Consider the following 21,496-nt stretch of genomic DNA (forward strand, 5'->3'; position numbering starts at 1 on the left):
TCTAGTGATCAATGCCTTGTTGATGTCAAAGGTCAAGTGAGAACGCCCAGAATATTTTAGGTCTGCAGAAGAGCATCTCTGAACATATGCTGACCTTGAAGCAGATGGAAAGGAAACAGGAAATGATCACAGAGAGTCACTTAAATTAGATGTTAGAAAAACATCACCTGGTCTGAGTTTCTTGATTTCTGCAGCAACATTTGGATGGTAGGTTCAGAATGAGGTATAAACTCCATGGAAGCATGAATCCAATCTGCCTTGTAAAACTGACTCAGGCTGCTGGTGTAATATTGTGGGGGATATGTTCTTGGAACACTTTGGACCCTTTAGTACCAACTTAGCATCATTTAAACACCACAGCCTACCTACTGTACTGTTGCCAGGTTCATTCATTTATGACCCATCTTCTGATAGCTGCTTCCAGCAGGATAATGAGTCAAAAAAAAAGAAAAAAAAAAAAAGGCTGAAAAATGCTAAACGGTGTAGCTGACTAAGAGAAAAACAGGAAGAGTCATTTTTACATACATTGACATTTACTGTGAATGTATGTAGAATGAAGCCAAATTAGTTTGTTCATTAAGAAAACGTGAGGGAAAGAATCACAGTAAGCCCGACTCTTAATTTCCCATTGTTTAATGGTCACAGTTAAAGCACGTGATATAAAATAATATTTACACAGACAATACACACACACCCAACAGTTCCTACTACATAAGCATGCTCCCCCAAAGTAGCAAAACACTTAAAAAAAAAAGCCACAATTAAAATTAAAAAGGGAGTAAAGTGCATGTATGACACACGTCTCTGTACAGACATTTCTGATAGGCTGCAGAGAAGCTTTACTTGCCAATCACAGGCACGCTCCTAAAAAGTTTACAAAAGACATAAAGATCCATTAAAATAAAATAAAAAAAGTGCACGCTCACTTGGTAAAGTTGTGCTACACAGTCTCACTCACACAGACAAACCAGATCTAAAAAACAAACAAAAAACAGGGAGATCCTAAAATATCAACAGTCACAATATACAACCTTTACATCCCCAAAGAGAACATAGCCAAAAACTCACAAATATACACTCTGCCTTTAAACCCCAGCACCCTGACCTACTCTCTCTCACACAGTTAAACATAAACAAAACTCTAGTTTGTGTGGCATCTGGAGTGTGAGGAGAGACAGTTTACTGAGTGATGAAGTCAAACGTGTTTCTGATTGAGAAGTACATTCCAGGAACCCGGAGTCGGATGTTTGTGCAGGTCAGATTTGGTTGACTTACTGAGGTATTGTGTAGTTAAAACAAACTAAACAAAAAGCAGGCCTCTTCTCTTTTCATTATGCTCAAATAAACTGGTGAAAACCTGCATATGCAGCTTACACTGAGGGAAGAGTCAGAGCTTCACGACTGACTTTCACTGGAATTATTCTGTCGCGACGAAGAGTCTCCGTCCAACGACTTTTATGCTCAGGACCAAATCAGCCGGTTTGACAAGCAGGTGTTGGTGTGATTTATTTATTCTTTCTTTCTTTCTTTCTTTCTGCCAACATAGTTACCAGATTATACAAGAGGGACCGTTTTCTCCAGCATAAATGGCACATTTTTCTGAAGAGACGTCAAAGCATGAGAAGAGGGGAAACAGAGGCTACATTCCAGCTAACATTACGTTTGACAGCCAAAAATATCAAGTCGACTAAAGGAGAAACCAGCAACGATGTGATGAGTATGTGCACGCTTGGGTATTATTAACATTTCAAACATGTGACCCATGTACATCTCTGGATGACATTTTCTTTTCTTTTTTTGTTTTATCTTCTCAAAGTGTTTTATTTCAGTCTCAGTTAACTGGGACTGTCGTAGCCTTGCCGCTTTTCCTGTGCCGAGACCAGATTCCCATATCACGGATTTTTACAGAAGAGGGGAAAAAAAAAAACTACTAAACACATCCCTTAAGGCAAGAGGCGTCGGCTTGTTTTGCTAAATAAATCCAAAATATGCACTTGACTTTCGTTTCTGACGGGCACGTTATCTCTCTCTCTTTCTCTCATGCACACGTACACAGATGCACACCTGCTGAGGGTTACATGGTGTGGTAAAGGGTGCTAACAGTTCTCTTCTTAAGCCGCCTCAGCGGGTGAGTCCTTCCGTATTGCTGCCTTGTTGTCAGAAGTGTTGGCCCAGGCAAGTGCAGAGATTCTTGGCCAAAGTTTAAAGGCTTTCCACTGTGAGGATTCGGATTTGATGGTGCAGAGACTGCTGAGGTTTCTCCAGCTTTAGGAAGCCTCTGAGTGGTTGTCTCAAGGATCTCTGGCTGCTGGACAGTGGAGGAAGGAGAGTTGTGAACCCGCTGCTTCTTGGATTCGTCGCTGGCTGAATGGAGTGGGTGTTGTGCCGAGGGTGAAGCTACAGTGGAACGGCTAAGTTCCCAGTCACTCAAGTCATTGGCGAGCAGCTCCAAGCAGCCCAGTTTAGCCAGGGAGGCTGAGCGCTTCATCATGGATGGAGGGGTCAGCCCTGCCTGACGAATCCTGGCTTCCACCTCTTGAACCCTCTTCTGGATACTGCCACCTCGCTTCTGCGCCTGACCCAAACACCTGGCCTTGCACTTTCCAGCCATGCTCACCTGCTGCAGGAAGGCACCCAGCTCACACAAAGTCTCCCACGTCTCCCTCTTGAAAATGTCACTGTGGGGTCCTTCTGTGGGACAATCCCAGTCTGTGCCCGACTCGAGCTCAGTGACGCCCTCCAGACACAGGAAGTTCACAGACGCAAAGGGAGAATGGGGAGAGTGGTGGAAAGGAGAAGAGGTAGAGAGCAATCTAGATTCAGCAGGCTGGAGTTTCTGTCCTTTTGTGCTTTTTTCGTTATACCCAAGGGCCGCCATCGCAGCATGAGTGCCCTCACTTTCAGCTGGTCCAGACTTCCCATCCTCCTTTCCCTCATCCTTGTGCACCGTGTGAACTGCAGATGCCTGTGAGCAAATAGATGCATCGTGGGAAGTAGACAACGTTGCACAATGGATGCTGTGTGGACGCCGGTGAGAGTTGGAGGTACAGCCAGAGAGAGAAGGCGGTGAAGAAGAGAGAGGCGGGGTCTCATGCTCCTGTTTCATTCTTTGCTCCAGCTGCTGTGTAACACGTCGCACCGACCCTCGTGTCCAGTCACTGTAAAGACAGGCGGGGGCCTCCTCTTCCTCCTCTTTCAATTCTGTTTTTATATCCCCAGATTCCTTGTGTGCCAGAACAACACTATCTTCAATTTCCTGCTTCAACTTCCTCACATCCTGATCCTGGGGATCTTGAGGTTCAGTCTGGCTATCAGAGCCAAGAGGCGAAGTCTCTTTGGGCCTCAGCCCTGTGACCTGCACAGGCATTTTCTGGAAAAAAAAATCGATATAATATAAAAGACCATTAATTTAAAAGCACAATGAAAGCATTGCTACAATCACAATGTATTTGTGACAGATGTGCCACCAGGTGGCGCAACATAGCTTAAGAACCAAAAACCATTCTGAATAAATCTGGTAAGATTGACAGGAACTGTTATGGGTTCAGTTCAGTCCCAAGTATCTTAAATATATATGTAAAAATATTTCATATTTTGTGAGTATCTCACACAAGAGCAGCCTGGAAACAGATCATAACATCCATACATGTGGCTACATTATACACAGCCAACCCGAGCCCACTGCCAGAGCACGGGTGGAGACTATATGCGGCCCAAATCGGGAAATGTTTAGAGTTGTCTGGGAAAGTTTGCTACAAGCATTGTTTACCTTTCTTTTCCCTTCATCCTTCCCCTCACTGGTGGAGACCTCCTGCAGTGGTGGCTGGTTTTCTTTGCCACAACTCTTCAGCTGGTGCGACTGCTGTGCTGCAGTACAGTGAGTTTTCCCATCTAGACTCATCCCCTTAAATTTTTCCCTGGCACTGAAAAAGTTGATGTGGTCTGCAGTGTGGCCGAACACCAGCACATTTTCATGTGGAATGGCACTAGGATAAGTGATAAAATCGTTAGTGGACAGATGTTGGGCTGCCAAACTGTCCAAAGATGAGCCATATGTCTGTTGGGCACAGTCTGGGTTTTTGACAAGCGCTGGGGCAGAGAGACAGTCGGGTCCAGCCTGCTTTGTGCTTGGGGTTTGTGTTGCGGTAGGCTCAGGCACTGACACAAGCACTGTTTTTACAGAAGGAGAACAGGACAACACCTGTGGCTTTAGAACTCCATCGGCTAGATTTGGAGATGGAGCAGGAGAGTGGGGGAGGTGGTGAAGGGAGGGAGGTGGATGAGGCTGGCCCACCAAAACACTTTGTGCAACAGTCACCTTATCGGTCTTTGGAGGCTCAGGCACCACAGTGGCGGCCCTTGGTTGAGAGACAGGAGGTAACATGGGCCGATTCCCAGAGTCATATACGCCATTGGACAGCGGAGGAGAGAACAGAGACACAGAAGCAGCTGTGGAGTCAGAACAAGGACGGTCCTGCCGGCTGCTCCGATCTACAGCAGAACGAGATGCTCCAGCATGACCTGATGGAGCTGCCGCACCTTTAAAGGAAGAAGAGCTAAGCTGATTGGAATGGATGCCCGTATCTGGCTGACTAGTTGAGTGTGTTGCTTTGCTGCCAGTAGAACTTCCCAGTGATTCCAGCAGTTCTTTTACCGAGGGACCAGTTATGTTGCTGGCTTGGTTGTGGGGATCTGAGCGGCCCAGGCTGTGGGGCTGTGCGTAGGATTTGGAGAGTGGCTCGTGGTGTTCAGACAGATCGCTATCAGAGTGAGAACGCCACAGTTTGTTGTGCCTCTGCTTGCTGCGGAAGAAAGTGAAAATGAAGTAACATATCACTTCTCAGAATTCTTTGCATGAAATTGACAGAGGAATATTTTTGGGGTTTTGTTTTACATTGTTTTACAAGATTTTGATAATGCACTTCTTTCTGCCAGTATCAATATTTGCATTACCATGGATGTCTGTGTGTGTGTGTTTGTGTGTGTGTGTGTGTGTGTGTACCTGGCCATGAGTATTCCCTGATACTCCTCCAACTGTCTCATAAAAGAGGGGTTGGGTTTGGTAACAGTTCGACGCTCTTTGACGTAATCAAAGGCTTTTTTCAAATCCCAGCCGTACTCCTTCATGGCATACGCTATCACTGTGGCCGCAGACCGGCTAATCCCCATTTTACAGTGCACCAGGCACTTGGATCCAGATTTCCTAGGGTAGATATTAAGAATGATTGTCATTCTCGATAGATCTCATTCCTCGCAGGAAAAAAAAGAGAGGATGAAACATCTCAAACTCACTTGGCTCTAGATATAAACTTGTAGGTGTCATTCCAATAGGCTAGCAGGTCAGTGGCCTCCTCATCATACACACGGATGTTGTGGTACTCAAACACACCGGGAAAGAAGTTATCAATCTCCCTTGTTACATTCAGGATGTAATGAACTCTGAGTGACAGAAAGACATGAGCGAGAGGAAAGATGAGCCTTAGATGAGAGAGGGGTATGTAGGTATGTATTGATTTGTAAAACTGAGCTTGTTGGTATAACAGAATGAAGAACTTTTAATTTCATCCTAATAAAGCAAGTTTTAGTTTTTTTGTTCCGAACAGTCAGTTTTGTTGTATTGGTTTTTTTTCCCCCCCCTCCGTCCTTACCCACAGTTCTGTAACTCGTCCAGATTGGATGCATTCCACTCAGATCCCTGCAGGAAACAAAAAGGAATCCTCAGACTTGTTCAGCACCTTCCAATAAGCTTTTCAGAATGCTGAAGTCCAGTGAGAAGAAATGATTGACATACAGTGAGTTCTCCAAACCCAACAACAGCAAAGTACCTTAAAACTGTGCTGAATTTAAAATTACACAACACTATCTTGCACTTTGTGAGAATCAGATCCGGGATACAGGCGTGGGAGATCAGAAACATTTTATATTCTCTGCTGCTAAAAGCAACAGAGGTGTTTCAGAGGTTAACCTACCAAGAACACGTGGTCAAAGATCTCCGTAGGACTGTCCATCTGGCCCAGAATGACAATCATCTCATTGTCGATGAACTCCTTGAACTCTCGCAGATTGCATGTCATGTGCATTTCCAGCTCTGTTCGGATCTAAAGAACACATCCAGGACAGAAAGAGACACGTGCAGGCAAAATGTAAAGTCACACAATAATGACTAAAAAAATAAATAAATAAATAAATAAAATAGCATGGCATTTTCCGAACATTTTCTTTGACTGGGAGATGCTCGAAGCAGACTCACCTCTTTGCAGGTGACATTCTCAAGATCTTTCTGCATCATGATTTCCCGCAAACTGGCTTTGATCTGACGCTCAGTCAGCTCTCTTTCTGTAGGTCTGTAGAAACATTATGATGGTGGAAGAATATATGAAATAAGTTCATGTCTATCGGTTTTCCACATAGAGAACATATCTGACAAACATCACTTGGCTACTTACACGTCAGAGAAGAGAACTGGAGAGTCGGCACGGTGTGACTGCACGTCCTGCATGGCGTTCCACTCGTTGATGCGGGTCTGGTCGGAGGAGACCCTGCTCTGATAGTAGCTGACCCAGGTGAGGAACAAGCTGCCTGGAAAGTAGTTATGACTACGGGCCACCTCGCAGGCTTTATGGAGTGACTGGAGGGCTGACCTGTCAGGAAAAAAAAAAAAAAAAAAAAAACATGACTTCTAAATGAAATGGGAAAAAACAGAAACCAACGAACAATAGAAATATCCACAGCTGTACCAATTATCCAGTATGACTCACCACATGGCTTGCACAGAAACAGGCTTGAATACATGCACCCTGTTGTCAGTTGATACACTGAAACCCCTGTGAGCAGGAACAGAGGAAATATAGTGAGTTAAAAATCTTAGCGATCTCATGTTTAACGTGTCCTGTGCTGAAGAATTTGCTTACCCGTCTCCATCTAGATGTATTAAGGTGTCGCTCCACAGGGGCAAAACCAGCCCAACAGAACACGAGCTGAGTGGGGAAAACAGTTTTCCTGTTATATCTTTAACCAGAACACCAAAACCAGCAGGTACCTAAAATCTCGTGTGTCACTCTCACCCATCTACAGGGCTAAAATCCATTCCTAGCACCACGCTCTCCTCCGTGTCCTGCCGACCATTGGTTGAGACCACCACCATGTAGCGGGTGATCTGAGCATGTGCGCTCTCCAAACGAACCGCCTAGAGAAGGAAAAAACAAAACAAAACGCAGTTTGTGTCTTGACAGTTAAATAAAATCAGTGAGACTTATTTGTGTTTTTATGGGTACCCACCAGTTTGATGTTGTCCTCTGGTCTGAGGAGAGTAAACATCGTCTGTAGGTGCTGCTGGATATCTCCTGGCAAGATGAAAGTAACGCATACATGACGCAAGATGGCAAAAGTTAAACAGTCAGTGGCTGCTGAGGGGGAATTTTCACCTCACCTGCATGTTTGCTGCGCAGCTGGGAGAAACGGGAGGCAGACGAAGAAGTGGAGCCATTTCCTCGAGGCAAGAACAGAGCAGCTCCCTTAACGGTCAGGAAACTTTCACTGATGCTGCACAAAGACAGAAAAGATTGAACGGTGAGCAATATCCACCCACACATCTATCACAAAACTCATCCTTGGAAGACTTTACAGCTTTTACTGACTTTTTGTTAAGTTTCTCCAAGGTCCACTGACAGAAAGCACAAAGAGCAGAACTTTTGACACTTTATTATTTTCAGACATTTTCAATAAAAATTCTAATTTGTAGCTTCTCAAATGTGTGGATTTTGAGCCCGTCTCCATCATTTGAAAAGTACATTATCCTGGAATGCTGCACAGAATGAAGCAACAGAAATCATTTTGGCTGATGAAAATTTATGACAAGCATTTTTTCATAAATTTATGTGAATTAATGAGTTATGTTGGTCTGAACTGTTACAGTGGTGACATACAGACATAAACACACTTGTTTCATTATGCTGATTTTTATTCCCCCAAATGTAAAAGAGGAAGAAAGAAAAACAAAAAGCAGAATATAAAGTACAGGTGACTTTGTAGTATTAAAGTTGAATGCATTTCAATGGTAGTTATTCAGTTCAATGCTTTCTTAGAAAACACTCATATTTTCCAAAACAACACAATAATGGGACAATTTCTGATTAAGATGGCAGTCCCAGCTAAGCTTCTTCGTGGTCTGAACAACAGACTTACGTAATGGACTTAAGATATCTGACGCCCGTCTATTATTCTGCTATTATTATAAGCAGTATTATTGTCATTATTATTATTACTACTACACACAGGCTTTGTCCCTCACAATGTGAGCTAGAAAGACAAAGTCTCATTGTCTTCTGTGATGATGAGTAAAAGCAAAATCACCAGTAACACCAGCGATCGCTGACTAATTTGTCACTCCATCTGGAGCAAGTTTAAATATAGGCTTGAGCTAAGGAAAGACCGTCAAAGACAGGAAGTCATGTTGTTGTTGTCTGCTGTGATGATGCGGGAGGAAAGGAAACAAAGGCAAAGAAGGATAAACCTGCAATGGACAGCAGTCATTACTGAAGTGACAATTATGGCAAACTAAGCAAACTTTCATGCAAGTTTCCAAGTTAGAAAAAGTGGATGTTAAGAGTCTCTGACACCCACGCTGACTTGCACACACCCAATTTTCTTCATGACATGACGTACAGAACACTGGACAAATATCTGCGCGAGCATAGTGCATCCTAGTTAACCTTTTATATTGAAAAAAGCCATTGATCAACAAAAATCAAGAAGTGAATGCATTGGAATCACTGAAAACGCTGACAAATAAGTCCTTCTGTAGATGCACTGTGCTGCAGGCAGACCAAGAATATGTCAGAGGCAATACAATGCCAGAGAGGACAGAGGCTGACAGCTGGGCTTGCACACAGACTCACACAAGCAAACACTAGACAGATGTCTAACTCAAGTGCTAATGAAGTGTTTGTGCAAATTATATCTTGACATGCTTCTTCCAAGCCATAAATTTCCAATTAAATGCAAGTGTCGTTCCGTGGCTTTCACAATGAAGACAAAATAATCACATCCCCTGATTCTGCTGAAGGTACATCGTGTGCCTTGCTCTGCTGTGCCCCCCCTCAGGATGCATTTAAGGAACAGCTAAAGGTGGGTGGAGAGAAATGCATCCTAGCAGATGAGTAAAAGCATCTGGCAGATATCTCAAAAAGGAAGCAAAGGGAAGGAAACCTGTTCCTGCAGCCACTCGTTCAGCTGCTGTGCTGCTATATCCTTCTTATGAAGTCATTAAGAGAAAAAACACATGTTCATACAAGTGCACACTAAGTCTATGCTGAAGTTTGGAGTAGACCATTACCATGGCACTGCAGGCAATATAATAATTCATGTAGTGTTATCGTTACTATAAGCAAGAAAAGCTCCGGACTGTGAGCACGGCAACTTACAGCTGATAAATTTCCACCTGAGAGATCACAGAGTTCTCGGTAAAATACGGTCTGATCTTCACCCCGCAGCAGGAGCAGAAGCAGCCGGCCGACGAGCTCCGCGGGGCGGTCACAACGCCGGGAGGCATCGCTGCTCTCGGAGTGCGGGCAGGGCGCGCGGAGACGACAGTCGACGATGTGCGAAGTAAAGTTGCGAAGACGCAGAAGCTCTGCTCTAAGACCACACGGTGCTTCGTTTTTATTCAATTTTTTTTTTATCGCAGATTTAGAAAATTAGCTCTAAACCGACAGATTTCATAGAGCGGAACAATCTAATATTATAAAGCGACAAAGCACTAACATATTTAAGAGCGCCTGTGACAGAGAAGGTGCCTCAGAACATCTGATCCATGGTCTGCTGTTTGAAGTGTCTGCAGCAGGCTGCGGTAAATCCTGCCGCTGAGGGGGAGGAGACACACATGGTCCAATCCGTGACAACAGCAGTCTGAGGAAGACTACGAGGAATTATTGGAGACATGGTGAAAGTGTGCAAGAAAGACAGCCACAAGTACCCGGATAAAAGTGTTTAACTGTCAGAATGGCAGTCGGTGGCATTCCTATATGCTTTACAACAGCCTCGAGACGTCACTGAAATTCCTCACGCTGTTCCTGGGTCACCATGTTTTTCCACGTAACACGCAGAAGGAAGTGGCTGCTTTAAAATGATGCCTCATGCACATTTTAAAAACGCCAAATGTAAGAATAACAAATAATGACAATTTCCAGCTGTGTCAACATAACGAATAAGAGAGCTAGACGCTACATAAAAACTCTCCATAATTAAGACATTTTTTCTTTTTAAAATGTGGATGTGCCTATGTGTCTGGCTGACAGCCTGATTGAAAAACTAAAGCAATCCCAGAAAGCATGACTTTAGAGAGCCCCCCCCACACACACACACACACACACACACACACACACACACACTTTGAGCTGCTTATCAGCACCTTAACAACACCACAGTATTTTGTCATTTTCTCCACAATAACATCTGAGAGGAAATGTTTTTCTGTTCATAGGCGAGTACAATCTTTAACAGTAATGAATTTTTGCTTCTTCTTAAGGTAACAAACCCATAAAAAATGCAAATAAGAAAGGGTAGAAAGCTTTTAAGCAAGGTTGATAGGTTCAATTGTTATATTAGACAGGGGTATTTCAAAATCAGTACACCCCTAGTTCTTAGAACCATAACCTGACACTGAATGTGTATCCAGCAACAGCATGACAACAACAACAACAGAAAAAAAGAGATTGAGAAACCTGGAAGGAGATTTCAGGCTGCCTGTGAACTAAGTAGAAACTTGACCTTAGACTTGGTTGTGCTGCTTGTTGATCCCTTGTGGTTTCAATTACAAACTAAGGGTAACTATTTGGCCACCAGCTGACTGCCAGTTTATATCCCGGGATAAACAACTGCAGTGTGGTGTTTTTCCTCTTAGGTCGACCTGTGTCTCTGACCCAAGAGGCAACCGATGAACTGGGCTGATGAGCTCAATGAAGCTACAGATTTTGACCTCGTCTGAGAGATCCTTACAAAGAGAAAAGCGTTTATTTATTAGACTGCAGAGTCACATGTGGTTAAATGTATCACAGCATGAACAATAAATGGTGTAACAGTACAGTCAAGCTTTAAGTAGATAAAGAATAAGCAGTGATATATAAAGCAGGAGAAGGGATGGGAAGTGGGATCCTTTTACAAATTGAATGAATTATTTTGTAACTTGTTTAAATTCAATTTATATTGTAAAGCAATGATGTGACATCTGACTGCGTATCTAATCTTACCCATTTTCTATCACTCCTGGCAGTTGCAAACTGATAATGTTGTGAAATTTTTGCAGACCTGAGTCACATGTGAGCGTTTTTTTCCCTGCTCAGTGGTCAGACTCAGAGATAATGAAGCAGGTGTGGTTTTCCTGAACATATCAATAAGGGAACTGATAAAGATCAGAGCTATAAGCAGAACAGATAATGATACAGGTATCTAAAAACTTACCAGTTTCTAAGCAGAGGCAGACACATGTTACAAACAATCACAGGGAGGCCTTCCTCATCAACTAATAACAGCTTAACCTGACAGCCACTTTCCCACTCTCCCTCTCATCTCCCTGTTGGCCTCTCACATCGACCCCTTCAAAATCCCTACCACCTCCCTCCTTACTTTAACCGGTGTTATTGATTAGGGAAAGATCTGTGGCATCTTCTTGTAAGGGCGCTGGAGGGATAGCTAAGAATAATCACGGGGTTGTTCATTCCCACCTTTGGGATTTACAGACTCTCAGCAACCCACATGTTTATGTGTGAGATGTTGAACCCATCTCTCAAGTTCCACCTGGCTATTCTCCCCCTTTGACTGCTGAAATTCAAACCATCCAATAGCAAGTGGCGAATGCCAGGATGTAGTTTTTACATGTAGACACCAGACACTCTGCTGCTCTCATGTTTCCAAACATGCAAACACAGACAGTCACCTTAGTGATCGCAGCTTCACCTTGTGTATACATTCACACACCCAGACTTTACAGTATTTCTTTGAATCACACATAACCTGTTAAACATCTGCGATGAGCATCACACACCGACAAGAAGTCTAATAAATCAGCCTGTTAGCATGACTACAGTATATCTGAATTACACAAGAATGAATACAAATCTGTAGAGGCACACAAATGTATAAATGTAGCACAAATGGAAATGAGTCCCATTCAGACATATAATCCTTTGTTCCACTTTTCCCCTCCTCTGACTACAGAACTATGAGATTATAAGAGATCAGAAATACTCTCCGATTGTAGTCATAATAAATAACCTCTCTTTCTCCTAATTTCCCCTCTGCATGGTCCGCCAGTGATGTTGCTGCTTTTTGCTGATGTCACCAACTTGCTGATGTCACTGGCTTTAATCAGCAGCACTGCAGTGGGGCTTGCTTACGCAGGCAGGCGCGCTGCCTCACTGAAGCCTTATTCCAGTTTGAATGAATCTCACTACCTGTGTCAGAGATGAGCTCTGCTGCAGCTGCTGACTTGTACGGCGCAGCGGGCACAGACGTCAGCAGCGGGGAGGGGGGAAAACGAACAGACTGCCTCTGAGACTTTGGGAACGTGAATTCAGTGGACAGGCTCAGCTTTAGTGAATGGCTGCTGGAATTGTGAATATGCAACATGCAGCTTGAACTTAAAGAAACAGTGAAATGAAAAATGCACACAGCATCAGTTTATTTTTTCTTTTTGCTATACCCTACATGTGTGTTAATTTCTTTACTTTTGAAAATAATTCTCGTCTTTTACCTTCAACTAAAACACAGAAATATGACTTTAATAAGACTCGGCTAGCACTCATTAATAGTTACACTGATTTTTATACAATTAAATGATCTGACAGTGTGGGTGAAGGAGACATGGACAGTTGGGGAAAAAAGTCTCTCTACAGATACTTAAAAGGTGTATTTAATAATCTAGCTCACTTTTATTTCAGATGCTGAAAATAGTCTTATTTCTGCAAAGATTTTAAAGCAAAACAACAAAGAAAAAAAAGGAAAATGAACTCAAAGAACTCTTTCTTTATTACAGTATTCTTTGCCCAAACTAACAATCATACTGGGAACAGGCTCACTTATTCCTACACATCATGCCCTTTCTCATGACCTCTCTAGGATATATCAGAGACTGTGTATTTATGCAGCAGATTGAGGGCTTTCTGTTGGTCTGATGTATGAAATCAGCGACTGTGGAACTCATTAGTTTAAAATTGAATTTGTGAACAAGATTTGACAATTTAACTGAAGAAGATACAAAGTGGCAGTCATATCATTGCGTCAGTGAAAAAGACTGTTGCATACTAATGCCCTCACTCAAAGTCTCACGTAGGAGATACATTCCAAGTAAATCAAAGACAAAATGTTTGGTTTTTTATATATTAAAACAATCCTGACACAAGCCACAAATTTTCTGCACTTTTTTGTGATACAGTTTATATGCAAGTTTCTCCATCTACCTTAAAACGTCTTGAGTCTGTATCACAGTGCATTGTGATTTACCACAGGTCATTTTTTTGCCTAACATTGTCTATTATATAAAAAGTTGGATTGTGCACCTTAGCTAATAGGAGAGAGCAGCATGTGTTTATTTAAAAAACTTTATTGCAAAGACTGTGGGCTTACCTCCACTCTGATTACATTTAAACATAGTGCTAACACTGACAGGTCACAGGAGTTTTAAAACATTAGATGCACCTCCTATTCAAACTGAACTTGGGAAAAAAGTGAAATTTAATACTTTGCTGCCTTCAAATGAAACATCTACAAAAACAAAACTAAAAAGATCCACTCTCTAATTATCTGCAACACCCCTTGCACATGCATTTCTTAATTTATGAAGATGTATTCTTGTGTTTCTTCATTTTTGGATATGATATGATTTTTTTTGTACACAAGGAATGAATAATGATAATCCTGTAACTGATAATATCATGTCATGATTATATCCATTCATTCTATTCATTCGCTTCCGCTTATCCTTTCCAGAGTCGCGGCTGGTGCTGGAGCCTATCCCAGCTGTCATAGGGCGAGAGGCGGGGTACACCCTGGACAGGTCGCCAGTCTGTCGCAGGGCTAACACATAGAGACACAGACAACCATTCGCACTCGCATTCACTCACAGATTCACACCTATGGGCAATTTAGATTGCCCTATCCCCACTAACTGCATGTTTTTGGACTGTGGGAGGAAGCCGGAATACCCGGAGAGAACCCAAGCAAACACGGGGAGAACATGCAAACTCCACACAGAAAGACTGATGGTGGAATTGAACTCAGGACCTTCTTGCTGTGCAGCAACAGTGCTGATCACCGTGCCACCGTGCTGATTATATCCAATAAACAAGTATTACAAAATCTGCATTGGTATCAGCTCTAAAAAGAAGTTCAAGACTTTCAGTTTTAGTGACCTACAACCCAGAGCAAATGATCTGCCTAGGAATACAAATAAAGCTTAACCAAATTTTAACATCTAATAACAGCTCACAGGTCAAACAACTACTATATCAAATATATCATCTTGGCCCAGAACATCCCCGCTTATAATGCACCCAAACCTGTAATCGAGCTGTGAACTGGGTATTAAAAACACTACAGGCGTTCCCCTCTGGGGGACAATATCACAAAGCTTCACAATGATAATAAAAAAGAGCTTTGAGGTTACTTTGAAGTCAAGACAAAGTAAGGCTATTCATTCAGCTTCACCTTTTTTTTTTTTTAAATATGCTGCACTGGAAAATATGTGTAGGCATGGTAATGTAAAACAACATGCATCACAGGATCCCTGATTTCCATTCAAATATCACACTTATCCAGTTGTGTAAAGAATAAAAGAGAGAAAAATAATAACATTCATTTTAGGAGCTAACTCGGAGTGATATTCGATCATGTACCTGTCTCTGTGCACACAAACATGCACACAGCAAGCACAGATTTCAGTCGCAGCTGCACAAACACAGACAAATCTCAGCTGGATGATGAAGAGCTCCGATGACCAAACAGACACAGAGACTTTGGGAGTGGTTACCAATCTGCCCGTGGATCAACAGTGCAGTTCCCCTGACCCACATAGCAAGTTACTCACAGAGATACTGCTGCCCTCTAATGGGCTGTCTGCAAGCCACTGTTTATTATCTCATTCAGTGCGTGATTTCAAGATTATTAAAGGGCCAAACATAACAGAGGAGACCTAAAAGTGTTCAGTGGCAGAACAAATAAACACAACGGGCAGTGGAAGGAAGTAGCCAATTATCAGGGGACGAAAACCAGTTGCAAGTGTGGCTGAATGAAACTGGATTAACCAGAATTCCAACTCTTATGTAATAAGGGACAGCAGTGGATGTGATGCGATGATGACACAGTACAGGAGCCCTTTTTCAAGTCACAGCAGTATAGAAAGGCAGTCCTGCAGCGTCAGACGCATTTTATGATTATTTATTATCTGGGTATTTGGGAAAAGCCTTTTTTTCCTCCCACTTTGTGCGGATCAGGTCAGATCAGGTGAGAGGTCATGGGTAACAACCTAACATGCCCCGTGTTATGAACTGGCTTTTTTTGAGACTGAGAACATACATATCCAGTGGATTTCTGGTCCAGTGAACCAAATGCTTTCAAGTTTAACACACAGAGCTCAATGTGTGTCGGTATCTTACCTCCTCGGCTGAGAGCGGCGGTCATCCTCCCCGCTACCTGACTCCTGGGGAGATAAAATAAGAAAAATACAACTGAGAACAAGAGAAATGCAACAGCACAACATTACAAAGTCAACATATAAGAGTGCAGTCAGAGCCAATATCAGCAGTGTCAACTCTTCTTCTTTTCTAAATAAGGAAATAATATTTTATATACCGAATTGCCAAAAAGCATCCAATCCACAATTTTGCACAAAAACGTAATTTTGGCATTGTTATATTAGATTCCCAACTTCTAAAAGAAAAGTGCCATTTAAAAAAAAAAAAAAAGAAAAAAAAAAAAGAAATCACAGGAAAGCCCATCTTTAAATAGAGAAAACGTCACCATAAACAAATTTAGTAAAAACTCAAATGAGCTCTCAATTCATGCAAACAAATGGTAAACGAGAACAGAAAGGAAATCCCACTGTCCTATTTTGGGTAACAAAGACTAACTTGCATATTTCCATGTTCACACACACATTAAAGGCACAAGCATCCAGCTTAACATTCAACACTGCGTGACCTGACAGACACGAGACACAGAGACAGAGACAGAGAGAGAGAGAGAGAGCGCTTTAACTCAATTTACACACTCTCCAGGAAAATGACCTCAGTCTGTTTTTAAGGTGTGGCTGGACAGGGAATAACACAATCTCTCTGTCTCTCTCGGCTCACATACACGAACATGAAGACATGAAGAGACAAAAAGAAACATTTAAATCCGAAAGTTGTGGAAAACAAAAATGTGCCAAACGTGGATGCTAAGGCTCAGTGGCTGATAAAATACCTGGCCCTTATCTTGTAATGCTTGTACTTATCTTGTTTACACCCTGTGTGAGCTTAACTAGCCTTTAATGACATTAACATCACACAAAAGTAGATTAAAGGTATATATATATTTTAATAATAATAAACACATACAGGGCTACTTCAGGGGGTCTAGCCTGATTGGAGATCACAAAAAAAATTTATACAGCCAGTAGATAATTTATGCAGTATCAGTGTGAGAAGGAAGTATAGAACTGTAAAGTTTGGTTCAAGTTATCATATACTGCCAGGTCTTGTGACACTGCTGTGGATCCAGTTAAGTGCAATAACTGCAAAAGGTGGTTCCCAGCTCCTTTAAGCCACAGTGTCCAAAGCAGATTTCCATTGTGGGCTTTCAGAATAAAGATATTTAAAACAGATCCTGTGCAATTAAAAGCAACTCATGTAAACAACCTGATGCTGGAGTAATGGTGTCACAGAAAGTTTCTGCTCCATACGATTCTTTCTTGGTACAGTTTCATTAAGAAACTATTGGTTGGATTGCTAGATGGTGTGCTAGACAACAAAGCAACATAATTAGAACCTCGCTAACTCTTAGTGCTGAACATTTGAGTAATTGGCCTTTTGGAAACGATACTATTAAAATATCTACTGCTGCAAAGATTACAATCATACTGATTTTATTGAGAAACTTTAAAAATTCAAAGCACCTAGTTGTACATGTTATTGAAAACTGAGAACAGGTTAGGGCAGGGGTGCCAAAAATAAGGCCCAGGAGCCAAAACTGGCCCAGCAAAGACTCTAAAGTGGTCCACTGGACGGCTTTGGAAAAAGTGAAGGAGGGCAAAATCTTTGAACTTTAAAGTGTACTTTTAGTTTTTCCAGCTTTCTCCTCTATGGCTATTCATCCTACACCAAAGTAATTAATTAACAGATAAACAACTAAACAAAAAAATGTTCCTGTATGCAAAATGGTTTTTTATAAGTCAGCACCTGAACTACATTTATTTTCTAAAATTTAATCTCAAAGAGACCTGGGATGTATAAACACGGATAAAACCTGTTGAAACTCAGGTACTAAATGTGTAGTTAAACTTCTTTACATTGACAAAAAGGGGAATTTAATTCTATGGTTGTATGTCGCCTTTGATGTAAAATGAGCTTGACATAACGGAGTATGCAGCAGGAGGGGAAAAATGCATTGATGCATTTGTAATATCAACTTTAGTACAGCAGATTAGACAAAGTTTCTGTTACTGTTCTTTGTCCTACAGTACGATATAACATCTAGTGTTTGTTTAGATTGGAAAACACACAGACTTTGCATATTTTGCATATGTATGAAAATGATTGATTTTTTTTCCAAAGCTTATGGAAATGTCAAGCCTGAACATGCGGTCTGGGCAGGGATCTGCATGTCCAGAGATCAGTCTGTGCTTACGTGTTACAGCCAAGATTATCACAATGCAAAAGTGCTTCTACCGTAAAATGAACATGTGTGTATGTGTGTGCTCTGCCTGTAAACGCAGCGAGCAGATACATTCACTCCACATAGGGTGCAAGCTAATATAAAGGGAGGAAGAGTGCTAGTAGACATGTCGCACACAGACAGACACGTCACATCCCCCCCCCCTCCACGCACACACACTCACGGGGAGGGGGAAAAAAAGCACAGGAAGCCGTAAGTGTCTGTACAATTTGCTACCAAAATATGTATGTGGCTTACAACTTGATAGCACATTTCCACTACAAAAAGCTTCATACACTTCACAACCCCTGTCCTATTTACCTTCCTAAAAATCACACGTGCTTACTTTTACAGCACACACTCATTCCTCAATTCACCATCACTTCTTGAAAGACAGACACTTTAGCAGACAAGACTCCTTGCTACTTGTTGCTCAGTGATAAGACATAAAAGCTCCTTCAACTACATTTCATCGTGGATGACAAATTACCTAAGAAATATGTGTACATAGCACGAAGGTTATCATTATGCCTACTCACAGAACCTGTTTGCTCTGAGCTATAAGGTAAAGGGTCCCTCTAAAGAAATTCCATGACTGACAAAGTTTGTGGAAAAATAGCTTGATTGTAGTTGAGATTTGGGGCAAAGCTGGGAGGAGGGGGAAAAAATACACAGTTCATCTAATCTTCTCCTGGGTCCAAGTAGCAAGTTAACAAGGGAAATTGCTTTCCCCTACTGTGCTCCGTCTTGGAGTAAGCACACACTCTGAATCTACGTTAAAGGCTGTACAGTAAGCCAAGGAATTCACCTTAATGTGTAATTTAATCCGTAAACACTATATGACAATGCAACATACACTGGGAAGTTAATATAGGTCAACTTTTTCACATAATGTCAATAAAACACACACACAGAAGTGTGAAACAGATAACATTTTAATGGTAAACAGAGTGTGCTTGTATATTACTTCCTCCCTCTGTTTCTGCCTGTCTGATGGGGTTCCCTGTTTCTGTAGAAACCAGACAAGCAAAGGGAGCAGCAACAGGAAAACCACCTGCTCCTCTGCTTTGCATTGGGTACACTCCTGCCTTCAGTAAACGCACACACACACAAGCAGACAGACAGACAGGAAGAGAGAGGCAGACACATAGAAGGCATTCAGACAGAGAGACAGTCTGGGTACGTGACAGACCCGCAGAGAAAAAGAAAAGACGCGTCCACAGCCTCGTTTACATACAAGGCAGGACACTGCACCAGTGTTGTAAGAATAAATACCTGCACTCACGCGTGTCACTTGACAAATACCAACGCGACTACTTCAATGTATGCAGGTAAAAACCATTACATAATAACAGACATGACTTGTGGTCACACCATCGCTGAAAGTTTCTCTATTCTGGATACTGTAAAAGCAACTAACTGCCAGTTGAGCGTTTACAGTACCGGAAATGTACATACAATGAGCATATAAGCAGCGGTGTGCATTAAAACAAAAGGTGCTGTCATTTTCTTTCAAGTTAACCCTTTTATTGTATATAAGAAGAAATAAGAAGATATTTTCAGGTTAACTTAGCAGCTAGTAGCGACTAATACTGTAACTGAAAATGATGGGTAGCTATATGTCACGCATGCGCAGCAGCACAAAGGCAAGGCAGTTGGGTGACAGTGAGCAGCCGACAAAAAAGACAGCCAAAAATGTAGCCTCAAGTAGCCCTCCGTATCGAGGAGATGTTAGTTTGGTGGAGGCGGTAGAAGGAGTAGAGGAGGCTTCAGGGAAAAGCGGTTCTTACCGAAACGCAGGGGCTGGAGCTGGTGCTGGGGGTCGGTGAACGCTGCACGGTAACCAGCGCCATTCAGCGACCGGGAAGCGGACACCTGAGAAGAAGCGACGGCGGAGACACGAGCATAATTGTGTTGTGAGGGCGAAAGCCCAGTTGAACCTGACTTTTTGATCTTCTCTCCTTTAACCCCCCTCCCTCTCTTTCCCTGTGATCGTACACTGTTTGACTACTCCCCGGCTGTTTCCTCTGTAAGCGCCACCTGCGCATGCGCAACTACCCTTAGCTTGTCAATCCCGATTAACCGTGTGTGTGCTGGAGATAAACAAAGCACTTATGAGGAGTGTCTACAGAGAAGCAATACTACTTCTTAAGAGGTCATTTATTTGAATAGAAGTGTAAATGCACCATTATGTAAACCGCATACAACAATTGCATTACAAGGTTTAAGCCTAGAATCGAATCGAATAGAATAGAATAGAATAGAATAGAACAGAAAGCCTACATTGTTATTGCAATTCAATTACAAAGAGATTGGGAGTGCCACCCCAGCTTGATGAAACAAGGTTGAAGCTAAAGGAAAGCAAACTACAAGACTGTATAATAAGTATGTATATAAATAACATAAAATTAATAGAATATTTTAAGGGTTTTATTGTGTGACAGTGTGTGCGAGTGTGTACTGTGATTGTTCACTTTGCATGTTGGTTGAGAGTGGTACTGGCCTTAGGGTACAAACTGTTTCCACAACTGTTAGTCTGAGATTTAGTGACCTGTAGCGTCTGCCTGAGGGCAGAAAGTCAAACCAGTGGTGGCAGGGTGAAAGGAGGCTTTTACAATGTTTTGGGCAGTGGAAACTAAGCAGTCAGCATACTATACTGTGTGGCTTTTCCTTGAAACTACTCACACAGACTACTACTTTAGGACTGTTGTAGTTAAACTAATGAAGCTTGAGGACAAATATATCCTAATACTCTGTAGGCATGCTGCTTTAATTTTAAATAGATTGTATCTTTAATATTTTAAATATAGCAGCAAAAGACATTAATATTGATAGATGTATAATGATCTCAAAGTGCTTCTTAATGCGGTTTATTGATTTAAGAGAGTTTATTTGCATAAAATACTTTTATACATATGCTGCTGTCAGTTTAATTAATTTACAATGATCTGAGACCAAAGACTTTACCAAATCCACTTTCGTAAATTGCTCTCAAATCTGAAAAGCAAGACTAAATTGGAAAAACCTTTGTAGAAAATGGCTAAAGAGAATTAGTCTAAACCTGTTGTACTCATGCTTAAGGCTGGGGAAAAGAAAAAAATGGGGCACCTTCCTGTAGTCTACCAGCCAGCAGTCATATGATATTTTGTAAGCATACGCAAGTAGCTTCCTGTCCAAACCTGTACAGCTACACTGTTATCTTTGTTGCCTGAGGGCACAGATCAAGGATAACAGGAACCTGTCAAAAACCACAGACGTAAATATATTAAATGTGTGTCATCATCAGCAAGTGTAACACAGCCCAGAGACCAGCACGTGGAGGTATGCACAGATTCATCATGCCAGGACTACTACTGCCATTACCTGTTGTGAAATCTGGTTTCACTCTCTCCATTCGTCTGCACAGACTTAATTGTTAAAAATCAAAAACTAAGGCATTAAACAATAATTCACTGTATTTCCTTAAAGGCACTGGTAGTTCCTTTTCTCCCTATTTTCTCTGTTGCACAAAAAGCGAAAATGTTTCTTTTAGTCACCAATATCCACATATCTTAGCCCTACTACGTGAATGTTACTTAAAGCACTTCTTCTG

General features: G+C 41.9%; 1 protein-coding gene across 2 annotated transcripts; it reads right to left on the bottom strand.

The window, feature by feature from the left end:
• Positions 1-617: 617 nt before the first annotated feature.
• Positions 618-19,967, bottom strand: ssh2b (slingshot protein phosphatase 2b). 2 transcript variants are annotated; one of them, XM_004550169.4, is made up of 15 exons: positions 19,695-19,967; positions 15,648-15,691; positions 7,430-7,542; positions 7,279-7,343; positions 7,065-7,186; positions 6,912-6,977; positions 6,759-6,824; positions 6,447-6,641; positions 6,251-6,344; positions 5,970-6,098; positions 5,649-5,695; positions 5,293-5,439; positions 5,003-5,203; positions 3,770-4,802; positions 618-3,370 (listed from the first exon to the last, which is right to left on the bottom strand). In XM_004550169.4, exons 1-15 carry the CDS (start codon positions 19,755-19,757, stop codon positions 2,075-2,077), a joined length of 3,681 nt encoding a protein of 1,226 aa, XP_004550226.1. In that variant the 5' UTR covers positions 19,758-19,967; the 3' UTR covers positions 618-2,074. The 2 variants fall into 2 exon arrangements, with proteins under 2 accessions (XP_004550226.1, XP_004550225.1); XM_004550168.5 differs by lacking the exons at positions 15,648-15,691; positions 19,695-19,967 and adding an exon at positions 9,423-9,828.
• Between the last annotated feature and the right edge of the window lie 1,529 nt (positions 19,968-21,496).

Source organism: Maylandia zebra, linkage group LG10 (assembly GCF_041146795.1).
Source record: "Maylandia zebra isolate NMK-2024a linkage group LG10, Mzebra_GT3a, whole genome shotgun sequence".
Lineage (NCBI taxonomy): Eukaryota > Metazoa > Chordata > Actinopteri > Cichliformes > Cichlidae > Maylandia > Maylandia zebra.